The sequence below is a fragment of the Mustela nigripes genome, chromosome 10 (genome assembly GCF_022355385.1).
Source record: "Mustela nigripes isolate SB6536 chromosome 10, MUSNIG.SB6536, whole genome shotgun sequence".
In the NCBI taxonomy this organism is placed as follows: domain Eukaryota; kingdom Metazoa; phylum Chordata; class Mammalia; order Carnivora; family Mustelidae; genus Mustela; species Mustela nigripes.
This window is the reverse complement of record NC_081566.1, coordinates 66,177,550-66,205,020: the sequence shown is the minus strand read 5'-3', so window position 1 is coordinate 66,205,020 and position 27,471 is coordinate 66,177,550. Positions and strand designations below refer to the sequence as shown.

The 27,471-nt window shown below is 62.3% G+C and overlaps 4 protein-coding genes across 12 annotated transcripts in view; 1 reads left to right on the top strand and 3 right to left on the bottom strand.

Moving 5' to 3' along the window:
- Window positions 1–74: 74 nt before the first annotated feature.
- Window positions 75–692, bottom strand: DPM3 (dolichyl-phosphate mannosyltransferase subunit 3, regulatory). The gene is made up of 2 exons (XM_059413800.1): window positions 596–692; window positions 75–422 (listed from the first exon to the last, which is right to left on the bottom strand). Exon 2 carries the CDS (start codon window positions 415–417, stop codon window positions 139–141), a length of 279 nt encoding a protein of 92 aa, XP_059269783.1. The 5' UTR covers window positions 418–422; window positions 596–692; the 3' UTR covers window positions 75–138.
- Window positions 693–5,713: 5,021 nt separating this feature from the next.
- KRTCAP2 (keratinocyte associated protein 2) lies at window positions 5,714–16,786 on the bottom strand. Of its 4 annotated transcripts, none has more exons than XM_059413796.1 (6): window positions 14,030–14,174; window positions 13,586–13,740; window positions 13,441–13,504; window positions 11,688–11,828; window positions 11,526–11,592; window positions 5,714–7,924 (listed from the first exon to the last, which is right to left on the bottom strand). In XM_059413796.1, coding segments are annotated over exons 1-6 (432 nt in total). In that variant the 5' UTR covers window positions 14,034–14,174; the 3' UTR covers window positions 5,714–7,923. The 4 variants fall into 4 exon arrangements, with proteins under 4 accessions (XP_059269779.1, XP_059269777.1, XP_059269776.1 ...); XM_059413794.1 differs by lacking the exons at window positions 5,714–7,924; window positions 14,030–14,174 and adding exons at window positions 11,233–11,393; window positions 16,708–16,786; XM_059413793.1 differs by lacking the exon at window positions 5,714–7,924 and adding an exon at window positions 11,233–11,393 and having other exon boundaries at window positions 14,030–14,173.
- On the top strand, window positions 14,721–23,849 carry TRIM46 (tripartite motif containing 46). Of its 6 annotated transcripts, none has more exons than XM_059413787.1 (10): window positions 14,722–14,830; window positions 16,214–16,475; window positions 16,694–17,037; window positions 17,678–17,821; window positions 17,942–18,037; window positions 18,697–18,950; window positions 19,207–19,328; window positions 20,317–20,619; window positions 21,467–21,764; window positions 22,699–23,849. In XM_059413787.1, exons 1-10 carry the CDS (start codon window positions 14,768–14,770, stop codon window positions 23,090–23,092), a joined length of 2,280 nt encoding a protein of 759 aa, XP_059269770.1. In that variant the 5' UTR covers window positions 14,722–14,767; the 3' UTR covers window positions 23,093–23,849. The 6 variants fall into 6 exon arrangements, with proteins under 6 accessions (XP_059269775.1, XP_059269770.1, XP_059269772.1 ...); XM_059413789.1 differs by lacking the exon at window positions 14,722–14,830 and adding an exon at window positions 14,993–15,440; XM_059413788.1 differs by lacking the exon at window positions 14,722–14,830 and adding an exon at window positions 15,600–15,729.
- A 787-nt stretch (window positions 23,850–24,636) lies between these two features.
- MUC1 (mucin 1, cell surface associated) overlaps window positions 24,637–27,471 on the bottom strand; it is a 4,493-nt gene continuing 1,658 nt past the window's right edge. The window contains exons 3-8 of the mRNA XM_059413972.1: window positions 26,713–27,468; window positions 26,551–26,606; window positions 26,305–26,438; window positions 26,039–26,160; window positions 25,807–25,953; window positions 24,637–25,010 (exon numbers count right to left, since the gene is read on the bottom strand). Coding sequence (XP_059269955.1) covers window positions 24,942–25,010; window positions 25,807–25,953; window positions 26,039–26,160; window positions 26,305–26,438; window positions 26,551–26,606; window positions 26,713–27,468 — 1,284 coding nt within the window. The 3' untranslated portion in view covers window positions 24,637–24,941. The remainder of the gene's footprint in view (window positions 25,011–25,806; window positions 25,954–26,038; window positions 26,161–26,304; window positions 26,439–26,550; window positions 26,607–26,712; window positions 27,469–27,471) is intronic.

Sequence of the window (27,471 nt, the reverse complement as noted above, 5' to 3'; positions counted from 1 at the left end):
CCCAGGAAGGCGCCCCCTCCCCCACGGCTGGGGCACGGAATCCCCAGCTCCCGCGCCCCATAAGCGAGACAGAGTTAGAAAATAAGCTGCTCTTTAATGGGCGGCGGGAGAGAGGCTGCGGGGGAACGAGGCCGGGGGTCAGAAGCGCAAGCCCCTGCGCGCCAAGTCGGCCCGGGCCTCCTGGATCTGGCTCTGCAGCTCGCGAGCGGCGTCCTCACAGTCATGGAAAGTGGCCACGCGGTAGCCCACAGTGCCCAGGGCGTAGCAGCCGGCGGACACCAGCAAGTAGGCCGGCAGCGGCCACAGCACCTCCCGGCATGACGAGGGCAGCTCCAGGCCCAGGGCTCCCGTGGTCAGAGCCGCCCAGGTGGAGCCCAGGAGCGCCAGTCCCCAAAGCCACTGCGCTAACTTCGTCATGGGCACTGCGGGGAGAGAAAGCGCGGCTCGCGGTCCCTTCCGCCCCGCCACCCCCTCGCTGCCTGAGACCAGTTCTCTGTCCCCCTCACCCACCCTCCGGAACAGCTGCCCCCAGGGCCGCTCCGCCGCGGCTCCCGCCCAGCTCGCGCCCCGCTTTCGGGCCTCAACCCGCACTCACCGCCGCCGCGATCCTCCCGGCCCGGCGCGGCTCCGACGTCAGCGTCCGGAAGTCCTCTCGGATCGCGCGGCCTTCTGGGAGTTGTAGTCCGCGCGGAGGCTGCTCTCGCGCAGCCTGCGCGCGGCCTTCTGGGAGCTGTAGTCCGCGCGGTGGTTCCTGGGGGAAGGGGCGGCCGCCGCTTGAGTGGCCACTGCGTTGGGCGAGCGGCCGGTTGCGGCCCGAGGGCCCGGGGGCTCCAGTGGCGCTTCTTTCCCTCGGGGCCCGCCTCCCGCTGGCTGGCGTCCTGCCCAGGACAGCCTCAAACTTTGCGAGGAGATGGGCATGTAACCCGGTGCACGTCTTCTTCCTTTCGCTGGACGTTCCGTGGTCACCGGGCTGGACCTCGGAGAAACGGAGCCGCGCGCGCCCCCGGCCCGGAGCAGAGGCCCGGACCACTGACCGCGGCGCCTCGAGAGCGCTGTTAGGACGGGGTCGTCGCACTTGTGAAGAGCCGCGGGGAGCCGCGGTGCCCCCCGCAGCCCGGGGACGGGGGCTCCCAGGAAAGACGCGCGTGGGGCCGGGGACCACCTGCGGAGTCGCGGGTGTGGACCCAGCGGTGTTCGGGGTGGGTTCGCGGCGGGCGCGTGGGCAGGGCCCGGCCACGCTGGGCCTCAGGGGAAGGGCACGGACGACCGCCGCCCGCGGGGGACCCCCGCCCCGCGCCCCAGGCCGCCCCTGCGGCTGACCCGAGCACACCCGGGGGGGCGCGGGCCGCTCAGCAGACCGGGGTACCGGCCAGAGCGGGGTGTGGGGAAGGACCGAGCTCAGCGCAGAGTTAAAGGCGGGTTCAAGCCGAGCGTGAGTTCGGCGACGGCATCGGCAAGCCGGGGCCGCGCCGGGGCCGAGGGTCCACCTGGTAACTACAAAATTAAGGTAATTAATTGAGAGAATTATGTAATAGATAACCACGTAATTAAGATAAACACAGAGCGTCGCGTCCAGACGCCCCCACTTGAGGCTTTGCGCGGAGGGAGGAGACGGAGGCCGCCCCCGGCCGAGCGACCCCAGGCTCAGACCCGGCCGCCCTGGGGGCTCCAGGTTTCGGAGACCCGCGCCTCTCAGCCGCCCGCCCCTGACGTGAACTGACAAAAACACTTGGTACGGAGGCCTGCGCAGTCTCGGTGGCGCGGGGTCGCTCCGCTGGAGGCCTGCCTTCCCGGCCCTGACCCTGCAAGCGCCGAGCACCGCGGGGAGGGAGCTCGGGTGGGTGGGGGAGGGGAAGGTATGAGGGGGTCACCGGTAAAGAAACCCATAACCTCGCCTTCCATGGCAGGCGGTCACTTATGTCTAAAATGGAAGAGGAAATAAACGTACGAGCACTTGACCGAGAAATATGATGTGCACCGGGGAGGCCGCCCGGAACCCGGGGCGGGGCTTACGGAGCAGTGCCCAGGAGAACTGGAGAACAGGGGCCCGGGTTTTGCATTAAGTGCCTTTGGAAAACGAGTTTGCTTTTTACACTATGCAAATTCTGTTAAAGAAAAAGGACAAAAAGCTTTATAAAAATTTGCTATAAGGGGCGCCTGGGTGGCTCAGTGGGTTAAGCCTCTGCCTTCAGCTCAGGTCATGATCTCAGGGTCCTGGGATCCAGCCCCGCATCAGGCTCTCTGCTCAGCAGGGAGTCAGCTTCCCCCTCTCTCTCTGCCTGCTTCTCTGCCTACTTGTGATCTCTGACTGTCGAATAAATAAATAAAATCTTTAAAAAAAAAAAACTTTCAGATTAAAATTTTTTTTTGTTATGAGGGGGGCACCTGAGTGTCTCGGTTGATTGAGCATCTGCTAAGGGTCTGCCTTCGGCTCAGGTCATGATCTCAGGGTGCTGGGACCGAGCCCCACGTTGGAGTCCCTCATCCTCACCTCTCCCTCTGTCTGCAGCTCCTCTTGTTTGTGTGCTTTCTCTGTCAAAAAAAGTAAATAAAATCTTAAAAATATGTATATTTTTTGCTATATGAACTTCAAAGTCCCCCCCTCCACCCACTTCCCTTTCCATCTGAAACGCTCCTGGTTCTTCACTCAAGACCTCCCTGGTCAAAATCCCTTCCAGAGCCGTTCAGCAGCGAGTTGTCAGCTCTGTAGATGCAGAAATTCTGTTTGTCCATCCCCAGTAGACCTGCCCAGAAAGAATGCCACTCCCAAGAACAGTTTTTGGGGAAAGATAATGAGGAGGGGTTCGCCCTACAACACATAAAGACAGATACTAAATTACAGCATTCTAATAATAATCAGAAAAATAAACATTCATTGAAGGGCTATGATATGTTGTGCCCTATGGGACATTGTCGTGTTTAATTTTCACAGAATGTTGTAGTAGATCATTTCTATCACCATATATAAGTGAGGAAGCTAAAACAGACAGATGGTGAATGATAACTTGCCCAAGGTCTGGCAGATATTAAGAAGAACCATGCCATCCTTCTCGAGGCTTGGGGCTTAGTGGTTTCAACCTCCTGGTTCCTGGTCTAGGAGGGGGCAGAGAGGGGTCATCACTGCAACTGACATTCGCTAAGTGCTGTCATGCATTCAGTCTTCACAGCCCCATATAGAGTGGGGACTGTATCTCCATGTCACAAATGAGACCATGACACAAACCCCACATAATGTGACCTCTGAGCTTGCCGACTCTGCCACCCCAGTATATTGCTTCTCTCCCTAGATCAGTGCATCACAGTAAAAAGGGAAGAAATAGATTTTTGAAAATGTACCAATTTGCATATAATAGAGATGGCAGCTCTAGCAAGTGAGGGAAGACTAAGGATTTAAAACCATTTGCAGGGGCTCCTGGGTGGCTCAGTGGGTTAAGCCTCTGCCTTCAGCTCAGGTCATGATCTCAGGGTCCTGGGATTGAGCCCCACATCGAGCCCCACATCGGGCTCTCTGCTCAGCAGGGAGCCAGCTTTCCCCTCTCTGCCTGCTTCTCTGCCCACTTGTGATCTCTGTCAAATAAATAAATAACATATTTTTTAAAAAGAGAAAGAAAAAGAAAGTTAAGTTAGATTTTAATCTCACACCTTATCCCAAAATAAATTCCCAGTGCATTAAACATACACACACACAAAATGTGAAAAGTGAGACCATAAATATGCCACAAGAAAATGTGGGTCCCTATTTCTCTGTGTTCCACTCAAGCTTCATGTCCTTCAAGGTTGCAGGGTTGGCCACCATCTTCCTCCTCTGAGCACCCGGGCTCTTTCCACAGCTGGCACTAAGCGCGATGATCAGTTTTTCTTCCCTGCACGGCTCGCCCAGGGACAGTGTGGCTCCAGGAGCCAGCACAGTGTGAGAAACCTAACAACGCTTCTCTAAAAGTAAAGCCGAAGGGACAGAAGGAAGGACAGGTTCCCATCTCATGGTCTCCAGGGAGACCGGCCCAGCTTTCCTGGTCCCAGGAACTCGAACTACTCCGGAGACTCCCACCTGTTGCACACAGCACCCTTGGCCTTGGACAGTGCTCAGCAGAAGCTGGCGGATTCTTACCATCCAAATCCTTCCTCTTCAGTCTTTTTGCAGACCGTCCCTCTTCTGGAGCCATAGGACATGCTACATGTGATTATAGTAGCATATGAGAGGCACTGTGGCTCACTAGATAAAAGTTTGTGCTTTTAGGGGTGCCTGGGGGGCTCAGTTGGTTACGCGTCCGACGCTTGATCTCGACTCAGTTCCTGATCTCAGTATCATGAATTCAAGCCCCAAACTGGGCTCCGTGTCGGGCGTGGAGCCTATTAAAAAAAATACATACATGTATATATTTTGGGGCTTGGGGGGTTTCGAGTCTGGTTGTCCTGAGGCTGGGTTCTGCTCTGTCTTTTCCTTAGCTATATGAACCTGAGCCTCGGTTTTTCCGCCTAAATAGTGGAGCCCATAGCTGTCCTCCCTCCTGGGACTGCCCCGGAGAGGGAAGGAGCTGATGTGTAGGATGCTGGCGACAGTGCGACAGTGCGTGCGCGGGGAGTCTGCGATGGGAGTTGCCCCTGTCGCGGCTGAGGGCGCCCCTCCCAGCCTCCCTTCCTTCTTCGGAGGTAAGTTACTCCTGTGGATGGCTCAGCTCATTTGTGTGGGTTTTCGGCTTTTGTTAGCTTTGGTAAGAGAAAGACAGGCTCCCAATGTGGGAGCCCTTATCCCACAGTCTACTGGGTGGGGAGCTATGCAAAATGAGACCCATACAGAGGAGGGCTGACTTCACAGAGGCCCAGAAGCCCCAGCTGATACTGGAAAGATGAGCAAGGGTTGCTCAGGTTGGGAGGGCACGCATGGCCCAGAGAACCTGAACGAAGCCCAGATGCGGGGTGTAATTCTCTGTGCCTGTCTCTTGGACAAAGACGCTTTGAGAGGGAGTGGCAGGCGATGGGGCTGGAAAGGCAGGCTGGGGCGGGCTGCTAGAGCCCCTTGAAAGGATGTGTGTTGTGGGTCGGGGTGTTGGTCCCTGAGGTCGGGCGCCTTCAGCCCTAGAAGAGTGTGTAACCCCCATGTGTGCCTGAGTGTCTGGGGGAAGGCAGTTGAGCGTTCTGGGCACCCACAAGGGCCAAGCTGATTACTGAGTCCTTGGGGGAGGCCCCAGTGAGTCAGGCTGCGTGGCTTCCAACCCTGTCCCAAGGGCTCCCATAGCTCCGCAGAGGCAACAGGACAGACACCCGTGTAATTAGCAGGGACACTCCCCACGTTATAGCCAGGCTGGAGGGGTCAGAGGAGATCGGAGATGGCGCTACTGCTTGGGTGGGGCGGAGGGGCTGCGTGAGTCAGGGCTTCCCAGAGGTGAGCTGGAGGAGATGCTAGCCTGAGGGAGGAGGGCCCCTGTCAGAGGCCTGGCTGCAGAGAGACTGACTGGCTGATTCTGGATCGGGGCCCGTTTGGAATGGATGCAGGGGGAAAGGTGAGGTCCCGGGAAGAGCTCACAACGTGGCCTGATGGTGGTGTGCTGCTCGAGGAGCCCTGAGTCTATTTAACACACGTGTGCCAAGCACCTGTCCTCCCTGGAGCCGTGTTCCGGGGAACAGACCAGGCAAACCACCCGCTTTCAGTGAAGCATTCGGTGAAAACCGATAGGTTTCCTGCTTCGGTGAAGTAAGTGGTGGCAGACAGACAAACAGATCAGTATTTAATGTGCCGAGTAATGAGTGGCGTTAGGAGGGGAAGGAGAGCCAGGTAAGGGGCAGAGGGGGACGGAGGGCGCCGTGCACACAGCGCGGCCAGGGCACCGGGAGCGGTGGAGGCCAAGCTGGGATGGGCGAGCATAAGACGTGGCGGGGAGCGGGGCCGGGGGCTGGGCCGTGCCCGGCCACACTGGCTCAAGAAACTTGGCGGGCACCCTCGGGTCTGAAGTTCAGCCGCAGCCCTTCCTTCACGTAGCAAATTGTTTTTTCTTTTCTTTTCTTTTCTTTTTTTTTTTTTTTAACTTTCAGATAATCTCTACACCCAATGTGGGGCTTGAACCCACAACCCCAAGATCAAGGGTCACACAGTCTCCTAATTGAGCCAGCCAGACACGCCTTCATCATGATCTTGAGCAGCTTATTTAACTTCTTCTTCACCTTCCCGCAGGTCATTTCACGAAAATGGTATGTCCGTCAGGGCTCCCTGGAGAAACAGAGCTCATGGATGGACGTAATGTTACGCAGAAAGAGATTTATTTTAAGGAACCGGCTCGTGCAATTGCAGTGACTGGCAAATCCAAAGCCCACAGGGTCTCACTCTGTCAAAACTTGACTTCCATGAGGCGCCTGCGTGGCTCAGTGGGTTGGGCCTCTGCCTTCGGCTCAGGTCATGATCCCAGGGTGCTGAGATCGAGCCCCATATCGGGGGGTCTCTGCTCAGCGGGGAGCCTGCTTCCTCCTCTCTCTCTCTGCCTGCCTCTCTGCCTACTTGTGATCTCTCTGTCCAATGAATGAATAAAATCTTTTAAAAAAAAAAAACAAAAAAAAAAACACTTGACTTCCAAGGTGCCCGGGGGCTCAGTCGGTGGAGGCTCTGGCTCTTGGTTTTGGCTCAGACCGTGATCTCAGGGTCATGGGATCAAGACCCTTGTTGGGCTCCACGCTCAGGGCTGCTTCTGCTCCAGACTCTCTCTCTCTCCCTCTCTCAAATAGATAAAGACAATCTTTAAAAAAAGAACCAAAACCCTTGACTTCCTCCTGACCTTGGTGGGAAGCAGGGGTCAGAAGGCCAGGCCGCAGGGGTGAGCACGGACGCCTCCAGGCACCCTACAGACTGGAGACCCAGGGCAGCACCAGGGCTGGGGGGCAAGTCTGAAGGTCATCTGCTGTGTGGGGCAGGGGTACGTCCTCGTGGGAACGCTTGTCCGACGCCCGGCGGGCCGGTGGCTGGCACCGCTCAGTCTTTGCTCCCAGGCCTGACCTTCTTTGCTGCTGGTGCTCGCCATCCACATGGCAGTGAGGGAACTGAACTCGCTCCGGTCAGGGTTCAGTCTGAGCTCACCCGGCTTGCTGTAGGACCTCCACTGGCTAAGTGTTCAAAGACAAACCCAGAAGGCAGGTCATTCCGAGTTCAAGCCCCAAGTCCCACCATCCGGAGTCCTGTCTGGAACCTGGAACTCTTCACAGAGGCCGGAAATGGGGGCTGGAGGCTAGGCAGGAAGACGAGGGGCTCGGGGTGGGCGCCCCCTAGACCCTCACACACCGGCGCGCGTGCCTCGGTCCTACGAACGCCCCATGGAGCAGCCTGAGGTCAGCCCCAGCAGCCCCGGGGCCCAGCAAAGCCCAGTAGAGGGGCAGGGGGGCTTCCTGCCCCCCCACTCCTGCAGTGCAGGTTCACCCTAAAATGGGCAGGGCTCTTCCAGCCTGAGGGCAGGGCTGTTTTCAGAGAAGAGCTCCTCACACCCGGAGGCCATTGGTCTGAGGCCTGTTCTCTCCGCCTGTGCCCAGCACACCACAGCCCTCTGACGGGACAGAAGGAGCCCCCAGACGGGACCCAACCTGCTGTTTCGGAATCTCCAAATAGATACAGACAGAGTCACATGAACCTGAGACGCCCATGATCACAGGACCTTACATTGTAAGAAGAGAGCCTGCAGCTCCCTGTGAAGGAAAACTTTCTAAAAATCCCGTAATAATCTCGTTGCTGGCGTGATTGTAGGATATTGTCATTTTGTGCCAGAAAGCGTTCATTTGGGACGTCTGGGTGGCTCAGTCGGTGAAGCGTCTGCCGTTAGCTCAGGTCATGATTCCAGGGTCCCAGAATCCAGGCCGCACGCGCTCCCTGCTGGGCGGGGGGAGCCGGCCTCTCCCTCGGCCGCTCCCCCTGCTCTTGCTCGGGCTCACGCTCTCGCTCTCTCCCTCTCTGACAAATAAATAAAATTTTTAAAAAATAAACAGAAAACCAAAAGTTAAAAAAAAAGTAGAAGCACTCATTCGTTAAACGTAAACACTTCAAACGTGTGTTTCCATTGCTCATCTTGAGGCTTATCTGGAGCCTCACCAGCCACCAGGACCGTGTGCCAGAGGGAGCTGTGTGGGCCCAGGTAGGAGACTAGGTTGGAGGGCAGGGCGCCTGCCCCACCCCCAGCACTGGGTTGCAAAGGCTGGGGGGAGGGACAGGGCAGAGGGGGCTGAGCGGAGGGGGCAGGGGAGAGGAGACTACCTGGGAAGGGGCTGGGGGAGGGCCTGGGGCACGTCCTGCCAGCCTCTGGCTGTCCCTGCAGGTGAGGTCAGGGCCTCCGTCCGGGGCCACCAGGGGCCTCCCTCCCTGTCTCTCTAGGAACCAGAGCAAATACTCTGCACAAGCTCTGAGTGGCCGGCTTGCTCGCAGCCCCAGGGGCCTGGGGAGGCAAGGTTAGGGAGCAGGGTCCTGGCCTGCCCCCGGGGAACTTCCACTCTGCTGGGAGAGGCAAAGCAAGCTCCCTGAAGCCCAACAGTTCAGTGCCGCCACTGGCGCCCGTACCTGGGTTCCGGCCATTGTCCACCTAAGAGGCGGCTCGGAGACCGACCCTAAGTCCAGAAGGAGTGTCAGGGCAGGCCCTCCCGGAGGCCCCTGAGGGGGCAGGGCCTCCGGCTGGCTTCCCATTCTTCTGTGGTTCCCACAGCGCCCAGGGCCTTCGCAGCTCACAAAGAACTTCAGTGCTGGCTTTTGACTGAACCTTTCCCCTTTGTATCTGTCTCTGCGTCTCTCAGCATCTCTGTGTCTCTGAGTCTCTGGCTCTCTCTTGTTTCCCAACATCCTTCCCGAGCCCCTGGGGAGCAGAGCTGGGGGGCCGGGCAGTGGGAACCAGACTGGGTCCTGTTCTCACCAAGGACAATAAGAGCCGGAAAGGGCTGGAGCCAAGGCCTGGCGCGGACTCTGTCGCTCCCGCCTGTCCAGGGCGCCCCCACCCCCTTCCGACCCTGCGGTGTCCCGTCACTCCAGTGCCAGTCCAGAAGGGGTCCAGCCTCTGCCAGGGATTAGGGAGCTCTCTTAGCTCCCCTGCCCACTGCCCTTCTCTCTGGTGGCACCACCTCCGGCCCCCAGCCCCGGGCCTCCGCGGCAGGAGCAGCCGGAGTGGTCGCCCCACAGGGCTCCCCACACACCCAAGGCTCCGTCCCACTGCATTATTTACTCCTGTTTCCGGAGCTGGTGGCGGTGCTGGCGGGCGGGCGGGTGTCAGGGCCACGTGTGAGGGAGCAGGAGGAAGCATCTGGCTTCCCCCGTCCTCCAGGGAACTGCTGCTTCCCTGTCCCCTGGGCCAGCAGCCACCAGGGAGGAGTGGAGCCCAGGAGAGCAGGGGCCAGAGGTTAGCGCCTTGCCCTTCCCACCTTCAGGCCTCCAGAAGCCATGACGACCTCACGCCCCCTTACTTAATGATGCTTATTAGTGGGTAGGATACCCCTGTCAGGGTTAATTGATAGGTTAAGCCTGCAACCTACAACTAGGCACCCCAAGATAGGCTGGGCGGAGGGCTGAGGCTGTCCCCAATCGGCCTTGTAAATGCACCTGTTCGCTGAAGGGGGTCATTATCCCTGAGCCACTTAGCCCTGGTGCCTACACAGTGGGTGGCAGCAGGTGCCCCAATCACTTGGCATGTTCCTGGCCCTGCTCTCCGACTCTTCCCCACCCTTCCTGAGCCTGGCCCTATACCCAAACTCTCATCTAGGAGTCAGGGCGCCCTCAGGTGGCCAGACCCCCCCCCCCCATGTCTATGTTCCCTTGGCTGGGATCTGGCCCTCTGCCCACAGCTCCCACCCATTAGGCGGACGTCAGGGTTTGACAGAGGGCGCCCTAGAACCAACTCAGCTTCCCCGTAGATCCAGGGTCTGTTTTTGACAACCTGTCATCCTCCCCAAGAAGGTACCACATACCACAAACCCCTAACCATCACTAGGTCAGTTAAGAGCCTAGAGCCGCCATTCCCTTGCATGGAGGCTCTGCTGGCCCTTGAATGCTCTTTGCCTCCGCTCCCAGGGACACGTGCTTCAGGAGCCATCAGTCTGATGGCCACCAGACTCCAGCCTCCAAGACGCCAGTGCTTCAGGGCCTGCCTGGGAGGCTGGACAGACTTGGGCCAGAACCCGGGGACCCAGCCGCAATCTTCCCCTGCCCTCGGGGCAGGCTTGACCGGCAGGTGCGAGCTCACGGCGCCCTCTGCAGGAACCCTGGGCACACTGCATGCCACTCCCCCAAGCTAGGGACTGAGGAGCGAGGCGAGGGTGGGGTGACCTCTCCTTAGAGGGCGGGCTCTAATCCCTGCCCAGGACCCCTCCACTCACTGCTTTGCCTCCCCTGGGACTCCATCCCTACTCAGACACATCTCATTTACAGTGTTTTCTTGCCAGAAGGGCAGCTTCTGCCAACCAACCCACGTCTTCACTACCCACGGCCAAGCACTGTGCAGGACACCAAGCTGTGGACACTGAAGCCCATGTCATCCAGCAGGGGAGACACTGCACCGTGGCCTCAGAGGACAGGCACTCTGGACGGAGAGGCGCCTCTCAGGGCAGAGCACAGAGCCGGCCCTGAGAAGCCACGTCCTTATTCCCGTCATGGTTGGCTCCTGGGCTGACGGCTCGGTCCCTATCATTTTATACGCTTTGCTAAAGTGCAATAAGTCTCTGATCTCTTGGCTACAAGACAGAGAAGAGAAATGGAGGCACCTGAACAAAGAGGGGGCAGTGATCAACCTTGGAGTCTTTCAAAACACAACCATCTGTTTGTGCTGGAGGTGACGGATGGGTCCAGGAGGGCAACATCAGTAGGCACTCCCCTGGCCCCGCAAGGCCTTGGAGCAGAAGGGGCAGGAGGCTTGTCTGCTTCGGGTGGGAAGTCAGAGTAACGAGGCCCCAGAGGTGTAAAGGAACTCCTGGGGGGAGCTGCAGGGGTGACAGTTCTTCTGCTCCAGGATCTACTCCCCTCTGATGGGAAGGGAGGGCTTCCTGCACTACAGCCTCGACCCCTTTTCTGAAAGGTCAAGACGGCAGGTCACCCACGCGCTTTTCCTCCACCTGGAGACTTTCACACTCATGGCACCGACAGCCGTCCCTAAACATCTACTAGAAATGAACCTAGGAGGAAGGCAAGCCCCCCAATCCCCGAGGTCTGAAACCAGCAGGTATCCGACTGCCACAACCTTCAGCACACCCCTGCAGGCCTGGGCAGAAGACGCCACAGCACATCGCAACTCCCGGGGCTACAAAGATCAAGTTTATTGGACATTCAGGGTCAATTTCTCTTCTTGCCCTTCCCCGTGACCCTGGCTGGGGTGAGGACGGGAGCCGCTGCCTGGTACAGGGTGGAGGAGATCTTGTTGATGTAGTACAGGCCGACCATGGAGAAGATGAAGCTACACCGTGAAGACAGGAAGGTCACGGCACCGGCGCACGCCAGCCCGGCACCCCCTCAGCACACGGCAGCGGCCGGGGAGGCAGCCCGGCTCGGGCTGAGGAAACCCCTTCCCCAGCTGTGAAGCCCTTACCAGGTGGTGACGCAGACTCGGTGAATGAGGCCAGATGCAAGGAGAGCCAGCAGGAGGCAGAGAAGAGCTGGGAAGGCAAGAGGGGGCAACGGGGCGGGGGTCAGAAGCGGTAACAGCGGGCGCTCACGCGTGGAGGCTAGGGGACATCGGGGGCCTCCGCACCTGGGGGAACCTGTGTCGGGGAATGTGGCACGACATGAGCAGGACGACTGCAGATGCCCTGAACGATGGCCAGGACACGGTGGGGGGGGCACGTGCTCGCTACCAGCTCTGTCCCAAATATCATTTCCCGATCCTGGCTCTCTTCCAACATAAAGGAAAAAGATAGTGATACAGAGTCTGAAAGGCAAGGTTTGCTCCCGTTTGGGAAGGGGAGGCAAGGCCTTTCCGACAAAAACCAGCCACTAAGGACCAACTCGTGAAACTGGCTGGCCAGGGGCGGAAGCTGAGGGCCTCGCTCCCTGGATGCAGGCTGGAGGGCTAGGTGTCCGCAAGCACATGCCCGTGGAGACAGGAAAGGGCCTCTGGGTGTCTAGCAGAGGACCGGAGAGAAAGTGGGAGGTGGTCGGCAGGGCAGACACCGCCTGCCCAGCTAGGGAGGGTGAAGGGGGTCAAGAACCTGGCCCCGCAACAAAGGTTTCTTTCCATAGCAAAGGAAGACAGCACATCGGGAAACAAAATCCCAGAGGTCTGGAGGCTACCAGCTGGGAGGAGCTCTGGAAAGCTGCCCAGAGCTAGGTGGAGGGTGCAGACCTACAGACCTACAGGAGCCAGGAGTGCAAAGACACGAGGGCCACGAGGGCAGAGGCAGGCCTATGTTCTACCCTACGAAGGCTCCTCACGAGGCAGCATTCGCTGCCCCCTGTAAGCTTGTGATGTTCCTTGGGCCAGCTGGCCTCGATGCCTCATCTGCTTTATGAACTTAATTCTGCAATAAATAACTAAATCATCTATTCTCCAAAACATGAGCAACAATGAGCACCGTGTCAAAGAGGAAAGAACCTAACATTTATTCTAACTTGGTCAGGGTTCCTGCTGACATCGAAATCCCGTGTCTCCAATGCTGAAACCCAGGCGCCAGGGGGGCTCAGGTGGGTGTCTGCCTTCAGCTCAGGTCAGGATCCTGGGGTCCTGGGATCAAGCCCCACATCCCTGCTTCTTCCTCTACCCTTCCCCCCTGCTTGTGCTCTAATGAACAAATAAAATCTTTTTTTAAAAGATTTATTTATTTGACAGAGAGAGACACATCAAGAGAGGGAATACAAGCATGACCTGAGACGAAGGCAGCCACTTAACCCTGAACCTGCCAGGTGCCCCATAAATAAAATCTTTTTAAAAAATCGAATACTGAAGCCCTTCACGATCCTCTCAAAAAAACAGAACCCACGGGGCACCTGGGTGGCTCAGTGGGTTAAAGCCTCTGCCTTTGGCTCAGGTCATGATCTCGGGGTCCTGGGATCGAGCCCCTGGTGGGGTTCTCTGCTTGGCGGGGAGCCTGTTTCCCCCTCTCTCTGTCTCTGCCTGCCTCTCTGCCTACTTGTGATCTCTGTCAAATAAATAAATAAAATCTTAAAAAAAAAAAAAAAAAAGCAGAACCCACTAACACTGGCTCAACTTCACATCAGAACCCCTCAATGAACTCAGTCCTGTTTCCTCCCCACACCTCAAAAGGACTGGGCAAAGCCAGCCTGCAGGGCCCGGTGTCCTCAGAGTCCCCTGGGAACTAGGCTTCCCGCTCCAAGGCCTCAGAGCTCCGGGAGGTGCATCCGAGGCCGGCGCCGCCTCCGCGCGGTCTCAGGAAGCCTGTTCCCTTCTGAGCCACCTTCACCGATCGACCGGGCACTTGACCACTCCGGACCGTGCTGGGAGCGGCTAGGGCGGAAGGCTGAAGCGCCTGACCCCCCTCTGCACTTACTCTCAGGGAAGATCTTTGCTTGGAATCCTTTGCCAAAAACCAGATTCTCCAGATTATTGAAGGCCTGGTCGAGGGAGTTAAGGGCAGGCCGAGCGACCGGGCCGCGCCCCCCGCCCCCACCAGCCCCGCAGCGCAGGAAGGATACGGTGAGCGAGAAGACGAACAGGCCGGAGCCCAGCAGGCCCCCCTGGATGGTGAGCCACTCGGTGGACGCCAGCTGCCGGCTGTACATCTGCATCCCGGCGAAGAGCAGCAGCGACAGGAGCGAGGACAGCGCCAGCGACGTGCCCGTGCCCACGGCTGCAGGGGGGCGAGCAGCGGGCCGCGCGGTCGGGCCGGGCCCTCCCTGCCGCCAGCGCCGCAGGCCGAGCCGGCCCCCCGCGTCCCCGGGGCTGCGCGACCCGCCGCGACCCCGCCGCGCCCCCCCGCCGCGCCCCCCCCCCGCCCCCCCCCGCCGCCCCCGGGCGCCCGCTCCCTGCCGTCCCCCGGGGCCCCGGCCACGTCAGCTCTGCGCGAAGAGGACCGGGACAGCCGGTCCGCCCCAACCCGACCCCACTTGTCCGTCGGGGAATCCCGCCAGTCCCGTTACCCATCGCGTGCTGCCCCCGGCCCAGTCGGCGCCGCAGGCCCAGAAACAGGGGAACCGAACCGGGGCGGTCGGCCGTGCGCACGCGTCAGCCCCACTCGCGGACTCGCTGCCCCCGGGGCTGCTCGCGCGCCCTCTAGGCGCCTGGCCGCAGCGGCCCCTGCCGGCAGGGAGGAGACACTGCGTCCGAGAGCGGCCTTGGCCACCGCCCTGGTCCCCTGCCCTTCCCCGCTCCCCGAGCGTCTGCTGCCCTCCGCGCAAGCCGCTGGGCCCACGGCCCGTTGCCTCTAGCCCAGCCCTGTCTCCTTCGCCGTACGTGTCATCTCTAGTGCCCGCCCCTCACACGTCCCTCCCGCATGAGCCCTGCCTCGCATCTCCCGTGGACTCTTGCCCAAGCCAAAACCTAGTCCTCGCATTCTGGAGCCCATCTTTCTCCGAAACTATCCTCCGGTTTCATCGCAGGAAGACTAGGGAGCCAATGAAGGATGCGCACATTAGAAATGGCTCCCCCCATACCGTTCCCTGTTACCCACCCCCCCCACCGTCTTCCTAAAACCACGTGGGGAGAACTATTTCCCACCTCCTACCTCGACGGGCGCTGTGCGAGGCTGTCCCTGGAGCATGCGCAGTGACATCTCACCCCCACCCCTCCGCACACCCCCACGGGCTCCTGCATTAAGCCGGGGGTTCGCAGCCGCAGCCGGGATCGGGCACCCGGGGGCGGGCGGGCATGGTAGGGCCATGGCTGAGGGTGAGGATATGCAGACCTTCACTTCCATCATGGACGCACTGGTCCGCATCAGTGTGAGTTAAGGTGGGGTCGAGGGGAAGGGGGGGGAGTAGAGGGGTCCAGGGCAGGCCGGGACCTCGGACAGGTGGACATGAGGCAAGATGCTGGGATGTAGTCAGGGGGCTGGGGATGGCAGAAAGGACTGGGGGAGGGGGTCGGGGTGCAGGTTGGAGAGGGGCAGCCTGGAGGTGAGTCCCGTGGAGGCGTCCAGCTGCTGGGCTGGGGTGTAAGGAACCGGGAGCTGCCCGCATGCAGCGGGTGGGCTGGGGTGGCCGCCAGCAGTGCACCAGGGGCTGCAAGGCGAGGGGGCTATGCTCTGAGGAGGGGGCGTGCGTGAGCTTGGATATTTTCCAAGAAAACTGAGGATAGGTGAGGGGCGATGAAGGAGCCGCCCCCAGGGTGCAGTTCCAAATTTGGACCCTTCGGCGAGACCCCACCCCACCGCGCCCCCACTCGGGGCTGCCTCCGAGCCCGCGGTTGTCATGGCAACCCGTGCCCGGCTCTCCCAGGGGCGGTGCCAACCCTGCTCCCCCCCCACCACTTCCTTCCCCCTCCCTGCCTGTCCCTCCCTCCTTTGTGTCAGCTGCGCCCCTGACCGGGATGGCTGCGAAGAGAGGGACCAAGGTGAGGTGTGGGGGTGGGGCATAGCTTGAGGACCCCCTCCACCAAAAAAGGGAGGGGTACTTCCGGTGGGGAGGGGGTAAGTAGGCGGGCGCTCTTTTCCCCCTCGCTTGGGGAGGGGATTCTGGCTAGTCGGGTCGTGCTGGGGGAAGGAGCGGGAGGGCCGGGCGGTGGGGGGTGCAGCCGGGAATGGGTTCGTGTTGGGGCCCCGAGGAGACGTCCGGGGAAGTGAGGGATGGGGAATGGAGGCTGGAGCGGCCGCAGGCTGAGCCGCGGCGGGATGACGGACGCGGTGAGCGGGAGGACGGAGAGCGCGCGGCGCTGGCTGTAGGGAGGAGCCACGCCGGGAAAGGGGGGGCTGCCAGAAAAGGGGGCGGGGGTCTGCACCAAGCTGCAGAATGGGCGGTGTCCTTGAGAGAAGCTGGTGGCCCGGAGATGGGGGGATGGGGGCAACGGGCAGGTGAGAGGGGCGGCAGGCCCCGCGCCCGCCCTGGGTGTGGAAGGGGTGGGGCTTGAGGCCGGGGGAGGCAGGTGCTCGGGCCGCGAGCCCCGACCGCCCCTCGGAGGCTCTGGCTCTCCGCGGAAGGGAGACAGGCAGCAGCCAGAGCCGGGAAGGTCTGTGAATCAGGCCCCGGGCGGGTGCTGGGGAAGAGCCCCAGGTAGCTTGCCCTGCCCCCACCTGAGACCCCCTTGGGTTTCTCAGGGCACCTGAGAGGCCGGCTGCGGTGTGCCCTGGGGGTTCCGTGCTCCCACCCGACCTCCTGCTCCCTCCACAGACGAGCATGAAGAACATGGAGAAGGAGCTGCTGTGCCCCGTGTGTCAAGAGATGTACAAGCAGCCTCTGGTGCTGCCCTGTACCCACAATGTGTGCCAGGCCTGTGCCCGGGAGGTGCTGGGCCAGCAAGGCTACGTGGGCCACGGCGGGGACCCCAGCTCCGAGCCCGCCTCCCCCGCCTCCACCCCTTCCACCCGAAGCCCCCGCCTCTCCCGCAGAACTCTCCCCAAGCCAGACCGCCTGGATCGGCTGCTTAAGTCAGGTGGGCCTGGCTCCTGTGGGCCGCGGGTGGGGATGCTGGGACATCCGCGCCGGCCGGGGGCCTCTGAAGACCCAGCTCCTACGGGCTGTAATAGAGCCGACTCTGGCACGACAAAATTACTGGTTAATTGAACAGATCCCCCCCCCCCCCCCCCCCCCCCCCCCCCCCCCCCCGCCAGCTGTAACTTTCAGCCCCCTCCCTCTCTGGCCCTGCCACAGGCTTTGGGACGTACCCCGGGCGGAAGCGAGGGGCTCTGCACCCCCAGGTGGTCATGTTCCCGTGCCCGGCCTGCCAGGGCGATGTGGAACTGGGGGAGCGGGGCCTGGCGGGGCTGTTCCGGAACCTGACCCTGGAGCGCGTGGTGGAGCGCTACCGCCAGAGCGTGAGTGTGGGTGGCGCCATCCTGTGCCAGCTGTGCAAGCCGCCGCCGCTAGAGGCCACCAAGGGCTGCACCGAGTGCCGGGCCACCTTCTGCAACGAGTGCTTCAAGCTCTTCCACCCCTGGGGCACCCAGAAGGCCCAGCACGAGCCCACCCTGCCCACCCTCTCCTTCCGCCCCAAGGTGAGCAAGTGGGGAGAGGGGCCTGGCGGTGCTGGGTGGCTGGGGGAGCTGGCTCAGTGGGCTTCCCAAGGGAGGTGGGCAGAGGTGGCCCCTGCCAGGCTCCGTTTTGCCTAACAAGGACAGAAAGGGACTGGGTCAATCTTTAAATTTCTCGGAGCCCCATCTTCTTGTCTGGGGTACAGACAAGAAGTAGTACCCATGCCCTGGGGGTTGTTGGGGGGGTCCCAGGAGGTGGTTTGTGAGAGTCACCCCTAGGCTAAAAAGGTCTGTCCGCATTCATTCATTCACTCAGCAAATATTTATCCAGCATCCATGTGCCTGGGGCTATTCTCGGCATTGGGAATAGGCAGTGAGCAAGGTGGACAAGGTTAATTATTAGCCACAAGGTGGAGATTAATAATCATTATTTTTGCTGTTAACCGCACATGTGGAGGTGGGAGGGAGGAAGGATGCCAGCGACGCTCTGGTCGATGCCGCCGCAGGCCACCAGGTGGCACTGCGGAGCACCCCCCATGGACTCTCGGGCCTCCTACCTTCTCCCTCTCATGCCGGCTGCCCAGGCTGCACACTGCTTCTGCCCCAGGTCAGCAGCCTTAAAACCACCGTAGGCTGATGATGTCATTGCTCCTTCTGTCCCTAGGGCCTGATGTGCCCGGACCACAAGGAAGAGGTGACCCATTACTGCAAGACATGCCAACGGCTGGTGTGCCAACTCTGCCGGGTGAGGCGTACCCACGGTGGGCACAAGATCACACCTGTTCTCAGCGCCTACCAGGCCCTCAAGGTGAGGAACCCTGCCTCACTCCACCGTACACCAACCCTCACTCACGCCCTCTCCCACCTCCTCCTGACTGCTGGCTTCCACCGAGCGAGGCACGATGCCCACCTCTCTCTTCCCCCTCAGGACAAGCTGACAAAGAGCGTGACATACATCCTGGGAAACCAGGACACAGTGCAGACCCAGATCTGTGAGCTGGAGGAGGCCGCGAGGCACACCGAGGTGAGGGAGGGCGCGGCGGTGGGCTCTGGGCCCCGCCCACGACTGGAAGCAGGAAGGCATGTGGGGGGGCTCTGCCCAGTCCCCTGCTTGGCAGCTCAGGGTCCGTGGGTGTGTCGAGGTTCTGGTTAAACCAGGCTGGTAGGAAGATCAGTGCCCCAGACCAGGCTGTTCCCAGGGTTACGATGGGAACAGTGTGGCTGTCACCCAGGACCAGGACAGTTTGGAAAGCCCTCAGGGACATAGCTCGGATGCCCTCGGGCTCAGCTGCCCACTTAGGACACCACATATCCTTGGAGCTAGGGCGAGGCTCCGTCTCTGGTACCTTCTGCCAGTTTGCTTGAATTTGCTGACAAGGGGACAGACAGGAAGGATGGCCTGGAGGCGGGGGACACCCGTGTGGTCCAAGTGGGCGTTAGTGCAGTCACATTCTCTTTTGTTTGAGGGAGTCCTTCTGGGGTCAGGATGGTGGTGTGGGGCTCCAGGAAGGGTGGCACAAAGTGTCGGGCGTTGAGCCCCTCTGGGCGGACAGGTGACTTTGGAGATGTGGGCCTGGCCCTGGTGGCCTGGCTGGGTAGGATTTCCCTGGATCTTTGGTGATCCGAGGGAGGCTGCCACGAGTGCTGCCTTCGAGAAGATAGTGAGTGTTGCTCTCTGGGCAGGTGAGCGGTCAGCAGGCCAAGGAGGAGGTGTCCCAGCTGGTGCGGGGACTGGGGGCTGTGCTGGAGGAGAAGCGGGTGTCCCTGCTCCAGGCCATTGAGGAGTGCCAGCAGGAGCGCCTGGCCCGTCTCAGCGCCCAGATCCAGGAGCACCGGAGCCTGCTGGATGGCTCCGGTCTGGTGGGCTATGCCCAGGAGGTTCTTAAGGAAACAGACCAGCCTTGCTTTGTGCAAGCAGCCAAGCAGCTGCACAACAGGTAGGCAGGGGCACGGGCTCCGGGGGGCCCGGGTGTCACAGGTATAGCTGGCGGCTAAGCTGGTGTCTGCGCCGCTGCCCCGTGGAGACATGGGCCCTGAGGACCATCACCAGGCCACACTGATAGCCAGCTTGCTGGAGGGACCAGGAGGTGACCCAAAGCAGGTGCCCAAGCTCTAGGGACAGGCGAAGCAGCATCAAGGGGAAGGGCAGCTGCCCAGCTGGGGGTGCCTGACCCTTGCCTGCCCCCATGCCAGGATCTCCCGAGCTACGGACGCCCTCCAGACATTTCGGCCAGCTGCCAGCTCCTCCTTCCGCCACTGTCAGCTGGACGTAGGGCGTGAGATGAAGCTGCTGACGGAGCTTAACTTCCTGCAAGGTAAGGAGGTGGCCGGGGTGGCCCCGCACCCGATTACAGCCTCCCTCCCTTCCCCAGCAGCGGGCCCGGGGGGCAGCGCCCAACAGGGACCTCCCTGGCCTCCTGCCCAGCCTGGCCAGCCGCCCCTCCCACCTCACCCACCCGGCCACACCGCCCCACCGCGCTCAGCGCTGCTTCTCCCTCTCTTTGTTTGTAGGCTGTGGCCACCGCGGACTCTGCTCAGGAGCACCCCAGGCAAGTCAGCGGCCCTGCCCCGGGGGCCCTGCCCTGCCGCCCCCACACAGCTCCCCCCACCCCCCATTCACTGCTTCTTTCTCTGTCCTGCCTTCACCAGACTCTTGGTCCGCCCTCGCCCACCCCCACCAGTGCCCTCTGGCTCTCTCTGCCTGCCCTAAGCTCCTGCCCAATCCTTGCCCTTCTCACCTTTTGTCCTTGGGCTTCTGCCCTCTGGACTTGCCTTCTCCTCCCATTGACCTTCGTCTCCTCCCGTCGTCAAGCTTTGCTTGTCCTCTGCTGTCCCCCGTTTTCGGCCTTGCTGGCTCTCGCATCTGTCTCCCTCCCACTCGCCCCTCCTTCCTGTCCAGTGCTCTTTCCCCGGCTTCCAGTGGCCTCTGCCTGCCTTTCCCTGGGGCTCCTCTTTATTCATAGAATTAAAAAGATCCTAGAAAGAAGCGTCCCCATCTGGTCTAAGACCATTTTTGACAGAGGAGGAAACTGAGGCCCAGAATTGGGAAGCAACGGCCCTAAGGCTGGAGGCGGGAGAACCGCAGGCCAGGGCCCGCGCCAGGCTTCCTGCCCCTGCTCCCCCGCCGCTCCCCTGCTCCCTTGGGCTCTGCCCTGCCGCTCCCCGCCTGGCACCCCACGGCCTCGCCCCCAGCTCCCTCACCCACACTCACCCCCCCGGCCCCGCTGCTTTCCCTCTTCCTGCCCGCCCTCCGCGCTAGGCCCGCGGCCAGGCCCCGACTGACGCCGCTGTCTCTTCCCACAGTGCCCGAGGCGCCCGTCATCGACACGCAGCGCACCTTCGCCTACGACCAGATATTCCTGTGCTGGCGGCTGCCGCCCCACTCCCCGCCCGCCTGGCACTACACCGTGGAGTTCCGGCGCACCGACGCGCCCGCCCAGCCGGGCCCCGCGCGCTGGCAGCGGCGAGAGGAGGTGAGGGGCACCAGCGCCCTGCTGGAGAACCCCGACACCGGCTCCGTGTACGTGCTGCGCGTCCGGGGCTGCAACAAGGCCGGCTACGGCGAGTACAGCGAAGACGTGCACCTGCACACGCCCCCGGCACCCGGTGAGCACGGGCGGGCGGGGAGACCCGCCCCACCCCCACCCCCACCCCCGACCCCGACCCCGGGCACCCGGTGAGCACAGGCGGGGAGACCCGCCCCACCCCCACCCCCGACCCCGACCCCGACCCCGGGCACCCGGTGAGCGCGCAGGCGGGCGGACGCGGGGCAGGCAGGGACCAGGGGACCAGCAGGGACCAGGGGACCAGCTCGCTGCGCCAGCAGCCGGGGCTGCGCGGGCCCCGCGGAGGAACACAGCGGGCCGCACTCACCAGCCCCCCGGGCTAGACACTTCGGATCAAATCCCCACTCTGCCTCCACCGTGGCTCTGGGCAAGTCCTTTGCCCTCTCTGAGCCCCAGGTCCCTCTCCCCGTAGTAGTAACGACAGTGTCATTGCGATGAAAGTGAAGCCAGTGAGTTCCCAGCTCACAGTAAGGACTCAGTCAGGGTCCGCACGGGGACTCTCCAGAAAGTAGTCTGGCCCCAGGGACGCAGGCAGAATACTGGAGCGTCACTGCCCAAGGGGGGTGTGCCGGCTCTGCCAGCGCCAGAGTGTGCGCTGGAAGGTGTAGGTCGGTGGTGGGAGACGTCACCAGCTGGGACGGGCCCCAGCCATCGGAGAGGGGTAGGAGGACACGCAGCCAGTCAGCTGGTCTGGGGTCCCATGCCCATTTGGGGTGTTCCCTGTTCTCCTCAGGCCCCCACTGCAGCTCTCCAGGCCCTGGTCCCTGGAGCCCCCACCCATCCCTTGCAGCTTATTTCACATTCTTAAATCTGCCGGTGTCCTTGGCTGACACCTCATGGCCTCCACGGCCTGGGTTTGTCCCTCTGTCACCCCTACCCCACGGCAGTCCTGCACTTCTTCCTCGATGGCCGCTGGGGCACGAGCCGAGAGCGGCTGGCCATCAGCAAGGACCAGAGGGCGGTACGGAGCGTCCCAGGGCTGCCCCTACTGCTGGCTGCCGAGCGGCTCCTCACCGGCTGCCACCTGAGCGTGGACGTGGTGCTGGGAGACGTGGCCGTGACCCAGGGCCGCAGCTACTGGGCCTGTGCCGTCGACCCAGCCTCCTACTTGGTCAAGGTGGGCGTCGGGCTGGAGAGCAAGCTGCAGGAAAGCTTCCAGGGTGCTCCAGATGTGATCAGCCCCAGGTCAGGCTTCTCTGGAGGGGATGGGGCATGGGGGTCCCGGGGTGGGGGAGCTGGGGACTGGGTGGGGGTGGCAGTGGGAGCACACGCTGGTTGGGGTGGAGCAGGGGCATTCTGGAGCATGGAAGCCAGGCAGGAGCCTGTGGCCAGGGCAACCTTGGGCTTAGCCCAAGGGCTTGAAGAACTGGTTTTCAGGGGAGCAAGTGGCTGGGGAGGGGGGCGCGGGGGGGGCATCCCCCTGCTCCCACCTGTCCTCAGGACAACCACACCGCCTCTGCATCTCCCAACGCCCCGCTTCCAGGGCGCTTTCCTCACATCACCACATCTGGCCTCAACATCCCGAGACCCTTCCCTCTCAGGGTCCACCGCCATCCCCTCCGTCCCCCACGTGCTGTCCAACAGCCCCAACACGCAGGCCTCCCCGGACCTTCCCTCCCGGCATTCTATCCCGGCACTCCCCATTTCTTAGTGCTCTCCCGCCAACACCAGTGCCCCCACCCCATGCGTCCCCCACCCCACCCCTCCCTCCCAACACCCGCCTGCCCAACAGCCTTCTCTCCCCAGGCCCTCAGTGACCAAGCCCCCACCTTCAACAGTCTGGAACCCTTCCCAAGAGCCCCCAGCACCACGTCCCCACGCAGTTCTCCTCCCCACCTGTCTCCTGCCTCCTCCTAGCGCCCCCGCTCACCTCCGGCTCACCTTCCCCACCTCGCCTGTCAGCGTGCCCGCTTTCAACACCCTTCTCCCTGGGCTCTCTAACCCGGATCCTCTAACCCTCGGGTCGGCGACGCGGCCTCTCCGTACCCCAAACGGACCCTTGCAAACCTTTGCTCCCCAACATCCCTTGCTCCCAGCATCTCAGCCTTCTGCCCCGACCCCCCCCTGAGCCCCACTCCCATGCCCCTTCCCCAACACCCCCCCAACTCCGCTCCTGCAGGTACGACCCCGACAGCGGGCATGACAGCGGCGCCGAGGACGCCACAGTGGAGGCGTCCCCACCCTTCGCCTTCCTGACCATCGGCATGGGCAGGATCCTCCTGGGGTCCGGGGCCGGCTCCAACGGGGGCCTGACCGGCCGGGACGGGCCCGCGGCGAGCTGCACCGTGCCGCTGCCGCCCCGCCTGGGCATCTGCCTGGACTATGAGCGGGGCCGCGTGTCCTTCCTGGACGCCGTGTCCTTCCGCGGGCTCCTGGAGTGCCCCCTGGACTGCTCGGGGCCCGTGTGCCCTGCCTTCTGCTTCATCGGGGGCGGGGCGGTGCAGCTCCAGGAGCCTGTAGGCACTAAGCCTGAGAGGAAGGTCACCATCGGGGGCTTTGCCAAGCTGGACTGACCCTTTCTGGCCCTGTGCCCTCCAGGCCTGCCGGAGCCGGGTTAGTCTTCCGAGGGCTTCTCCCTAGACTCTTCTGCCATGTCGTCCTGTTCCTTCCCCTCTATCTTTGTATTCCTGGGCCTTCTCTTGACCCAGAGACTCTCCTCTGCTCACCTTTCTAGTCGCCCCCCATTCTCCTCACTGCCTGTTAAGCCAGGCCCCAGCCCAGCCCCCATCAAGTCTCACCCATGTCCCGCCTTTGGTGTCCCGCCCGAGTCACAGAGACAGCCCCTTCCCCATCGCTGTCCCGTGCCCCCCCTCAGGCTGATTGGGAGGGAAGGCACCTGGAACACAGGGCATGACCCCCAGCTCTGCGCTCTGCTCTCCGCCCTGCCAAGCTCCCCGCCCCACCGATGCAGAACCACAGTCGGGGCGGGCTTTTTGGCCGGTCCCTGGCCAGGCCCTCCCTGTGGGGAGAAGAGGGCCCTGCCGTCCTGCTTGAGTTGCTGGGGTCCCCACAGCCCTTGGCCGCATGCCTGTATCTCTCCCTCCTGCATGCTTCACCCTGTCCTGTGCCCCCACGCCAACGTGCCAAGTCTCCCTGGGGGCCCCAGCGGAGGGCAGGTGTCCCCGATGGGTTGGGCAAGGCAAGGCCTCTGGGGCCCTGCTGCTGCCCCCTGCAGTGGGCACTGCCAGGCCTGAGCCGAGCAACAGCTGGTATTTTCATGGTTTATAAACAATAAACTAGGTTTCCAGGCACATCTGTGCCTTCCCTGAACCCGACTGTCCCTTTGCGTTTCTGCGCCGGGCCCGACAGGTGTGAAGGCTGCAGGGGGCGCCGCTGCTGCTCAGAGCAGGGGTGCTAGAGGGAAGGAGATCCCAAGCAGGTACCCCAGAGCCTCTGGCTCAAGCCCCGGCCAACCAACTGGGGGCCTACTGGGGGCGCACCACGTGGTGGCTGCTGGCCACTCCAGGGCCCAGGCCCCCAGGGCATGTGGTAAGCGGGGGCGGGCACTGTGCCTGGGCCCAAAACGGTCAGGGAACCAGAACCACTTCCCCATTCCCAGGGTGCCTAAAGCAGACCCCACCAGCCAGGGAGGGGACCGGGCCGGGTGCCAGCGACCAGATCTTGACACTGTGCTTATCACGGCGGTGTTGACTCGGGCTGTTATCACTGCCCACGCTCACTTCACACCCTGGCAGCTAAGAATAGAGCCGCTGGGGGCACTGGGCCAAGGGGAGGTGAGGGCGTGGCCGCCCCCAGCCCCAGTGAGCACGGGAGCCCTACCTCGGGGGCAGGTGGAGCTGGGTCACGCTGGCCTCAGGTCACGGGTCGCACAGGCCTCCAAACCAACTCAGTTTCACTTCCTCCTTCCTCTTGTGCCACCAGGGACAGGAAGAAGTGACCTGTGCCCCAATGTCATCTCCTCTCCATGTCTCCTGCTTTCCAAACAAACCCTACTCTTGCCTTTTCTTCCGTCTCCCGCAAAGACCCCTTTGAAGCCCCATATACACACATTTGCTCTCCCTGCCCAGTCTAGGGGTCACAGTGACAGAGCTGAAGGTGGGCGTCAGCACAGAAGAGGTTCCCTTTTTATTCAGCCCCAGTCCCGTTCACATTTCCAACTTGGGGCTTTCTGGGCTGGTCCTCCTGGGAGCCCCTGCCCCGGGCCTGTCCCCAAGGGGCTTGGATGGGCTTCAGCGGGGCTGACGTACGTGGGTTAGGGGACCCGGTGGGGCCTGTGAGCAGCCCGCCTGAGCTCCCAGCTCAGCAGCGAGGCACAGACCCGAGCCGAGAGGACTCTGGCAGTGAGGAGCCTGGGGGAGGGCACGTGGCACTGCCATCTGGACGCTCGGCGGCAATGCGTGCCTACAGGTTGGCGGAAGTGGCTGACGTGCTCGGGTTCACGGACGCGAAGCCCCCGTTGCCTGCAGAGACCTGGGTGGGGGACCAGACCCCGATCAGACCCGCAGCCTGGGATCAGAAGTCGGGGAGTCTAACTCTCAAAGGGTTAATTCAGAGAGCACCTGCCGGCACCACACCTCTACCTGGGCAGCCAGGTGACTGTAAACAGGGCCCAGGGCCGCTGCTCCCCCCCCTTTCCTCCTCCTCTTGGCTCTCATCAGCCTCCTCGTCCCCCGCCCCCCACCCCTTTCTCCTTCCCCGCTCTGCTCCTCCAGCCCCAGCAGGACTGTGCCCGTCTCCACGGAGCAGGCGGCAGGAAAACAGGGTCAAGCCCAGCGGCATGGCGCTCCAGCCCCCGGGGCCCAAGTAATTATTTACTAGGTCCTGGAGGGAAGAGGAAGGTCCTCGCTTCCTTGAGACTCCCAAGAAGCCCCTGGCACCAAGCTCAGCCGGCAGGGCGAGGCTTCCTCCCCGTGAGACAACCCCCCACTCCCTGCCAGCCTTTCTAAATCGACCCCCCACTCCGGCAAGCTCAGTGGGGGCCCAGGTGCTCGTCCCCTCGTGAGTCCTGCCTGGCCCCCCTGGACCCAGCGCCCCACCTGCCCCACCTCCCGCAGTGCGGCTCTGGAAATGCTGGTGGTGGGGACACTCTTGAGATCCCCTTGCTCCCAAGGTCCCTCCCGCAGGCCGCCCCCACCCCAGCCCCTCTGACCCCACCCTCGTCCGGCCCTCCCCAGCCTCTCCCCTCTTCTACCACTTCTCCACTCTTGGGGCTTTGCCCGGCCCAGTCCCAGCCTCCGGCTCCCCACGGGGTGGGGCCCCTTCTCACCTCCTCATAGGGGCTGCGTCTGCTGCCCGGAGGCACGTAGCGCCCGTGGGTGTGGTAGGTGGGGTACTCGCTCATAGGGTGATAGGCGTCGCGGGCTGGGAAGATGTCCAGCTGCCCACAGTTCTTTCGGCAGCACTGACACACCGTCTGAGAAAACAAGAGGTAACAGGGGGAGCCGTGGGGTTCTCTCCAGCAAGGGGCCTCTGCACAGGCCTGGAGACCCAACACTTACCAGAGCAATGACACAGATGATGGCGAGTGCCACCAGGACACAGACCAGCACCAGCAGAGCAATGCCCCAGCCAGGTACCCCAGACCCAGACTGGCCAGAGGAAAGGGGCGACACATCTTGTGCTAAATGGAAACACAGTGGTCAGAATACTCTCCCAAAGGAGGGGGCCCCTCCCAGCTCCCCGGGGGAGAGCAGGAACCCAGGTGCTGGAGCGAAGGCCCCTGCAGGCGTGGATGCTGGGCGGCAGCTGGGGACAGTGGCCTCACCCCTGACATTCGAGATGGACAGGTGATATGCGGCAAATTTTTTTTTGTTCTCTTCCAACTGTGTCTGCACGCTGTGGGCATCCGTGGCACCCTTTCGGAAGGCCAGGCTCGATTCGACCACCACCGATCCTGCTCTGGTGGGAAACGGGTGACTCAGCCAAAGGTCCCAGCTTCCGGCCAGACGCCCCCCATGGCACCAGTCCTCCCCACGGCCTCCCTCCACACGTTCCACACCCAGAACGGTACCTGAATTTGATATTAAAGAGGCCCAGAAAACCTTCCTTCTTATAAATCTGCCAAAACTGTGGTGAGAAGAGAAGGAATTAGGCTTGAGGCAAACAGGTCAGGCAGCCTGGAGGCTGCTGCCGGGAGGAGCACGGAGCCCGGGAAAAAAGGGCACCCACTCACCAACTCAGAAATGTTCCTCTGCAGCTCCTGGTAGTAGCTAGAGCCCGGATCTTCCAGAGAAGAGTTAAAATGACGGTTCTCGATGGAGAAGGACAGCGAGAAGACAGAGATGCTCAGAGACTGGGGAGAAGTGCTGTGATAGGAGGGCGTGGGAGGTTCCGGGCCACGGAGAGCGGTGCTGGCGGGCGGGATGTGGGTCGGGGATGTGCCACCGTGCTGTCCGGAGGTGGCGGTCGAGCTCGAGGCTGAGCTGCGGGTCAAGGTCGGGACGCCATGGTGTCGGGAAGTGGTGGTCAGGGACGATCCGCTGTGGTGTCCGGGCGTGGTGGACGGCGACGGGCCGCTGTGCTGTCCGGCCGTGGTGGACGGGGACGGGCCGCTGTGGTGTCCGGGCGTGGTGGACGGCGACGGGCCGCTGTGGTGTCCGGGCGTGGTGGACGGGGACCGGCTGCTGTGGTGTTCAGTGGGGCCGCTGTGGTGTCCAGGGGTGGTGGACGGCGACCGGCCGCTGTGGTGTCCGGGCGTGGTGGAGGGGGACGGGCTGCTGTGGTGTCTGGGCGTGGTGGACGGCGACCGGCCACTGTGGTGTCCGGGGGTGGTGGTCGGTGACCGGCCGCTGTGTTGTCCGGTCATGGTGGTCAGGGACGGACCGCTGTGGTGTTCAGTAGGGCCGCTGTGGTGTCCCGGCGTGGTGGACGGGGACGGGCCGCTGTGGTGTCCGGTCGTGGTGGTCGGGGACGGGCCGCTGTGGTGTCCGGT

Excerpts from the sequence above, each read along its gene's own strand:
- DPM3 (XM_059413800.1), bottom strand. The coding sequence starts at position 417 with ATGACGAAGTTAGCGCAGTGGCTTTGGGGACTGGCGCTCCTGGGCTCC.
- KRTCAP2 (XM_059413793.1), bottom strand. Across the intron at positions 11,593-11,687 it reads CCCGACACAGGTTCCCCCAG|CTCTTCTCTGCCTCCTGCTG; the intron begins GTGCGGAGGCCC and ends TTGCCTTCCCAG. Across the intron at positions 11,394-11,525 it reads CGAGTCTGCGTCACCACCTG|CTTCATCTTCTCCATGGTCG; the intron begins GTAAGGGCTTCA and ends TTCACGGTGTAG.
- TRIM46 (XM_059413787.1), top strand. The coding sequence starts at position 14,768 with ATGGCTGAGGGTGAGGATATGCAGACCTTCACTTCCATCATGGACGCA. Across the intron at positions 16,476-16,693 it reads GGATCGGCTGCTTAAGTCAG|GCTTTGGGACGTACCCCGGG; the intron begins GTGGGCCTGGCT and ends GCCCTGCCACAG. Across the intron at positions 19,329-20,316 it reads GGAGCTTAACTTCCTGCAAG|TGCCCGAGGCGCCCGTCATC; the intron begins GTAAGGAGGTGG and ends CTCTTCCCACAG.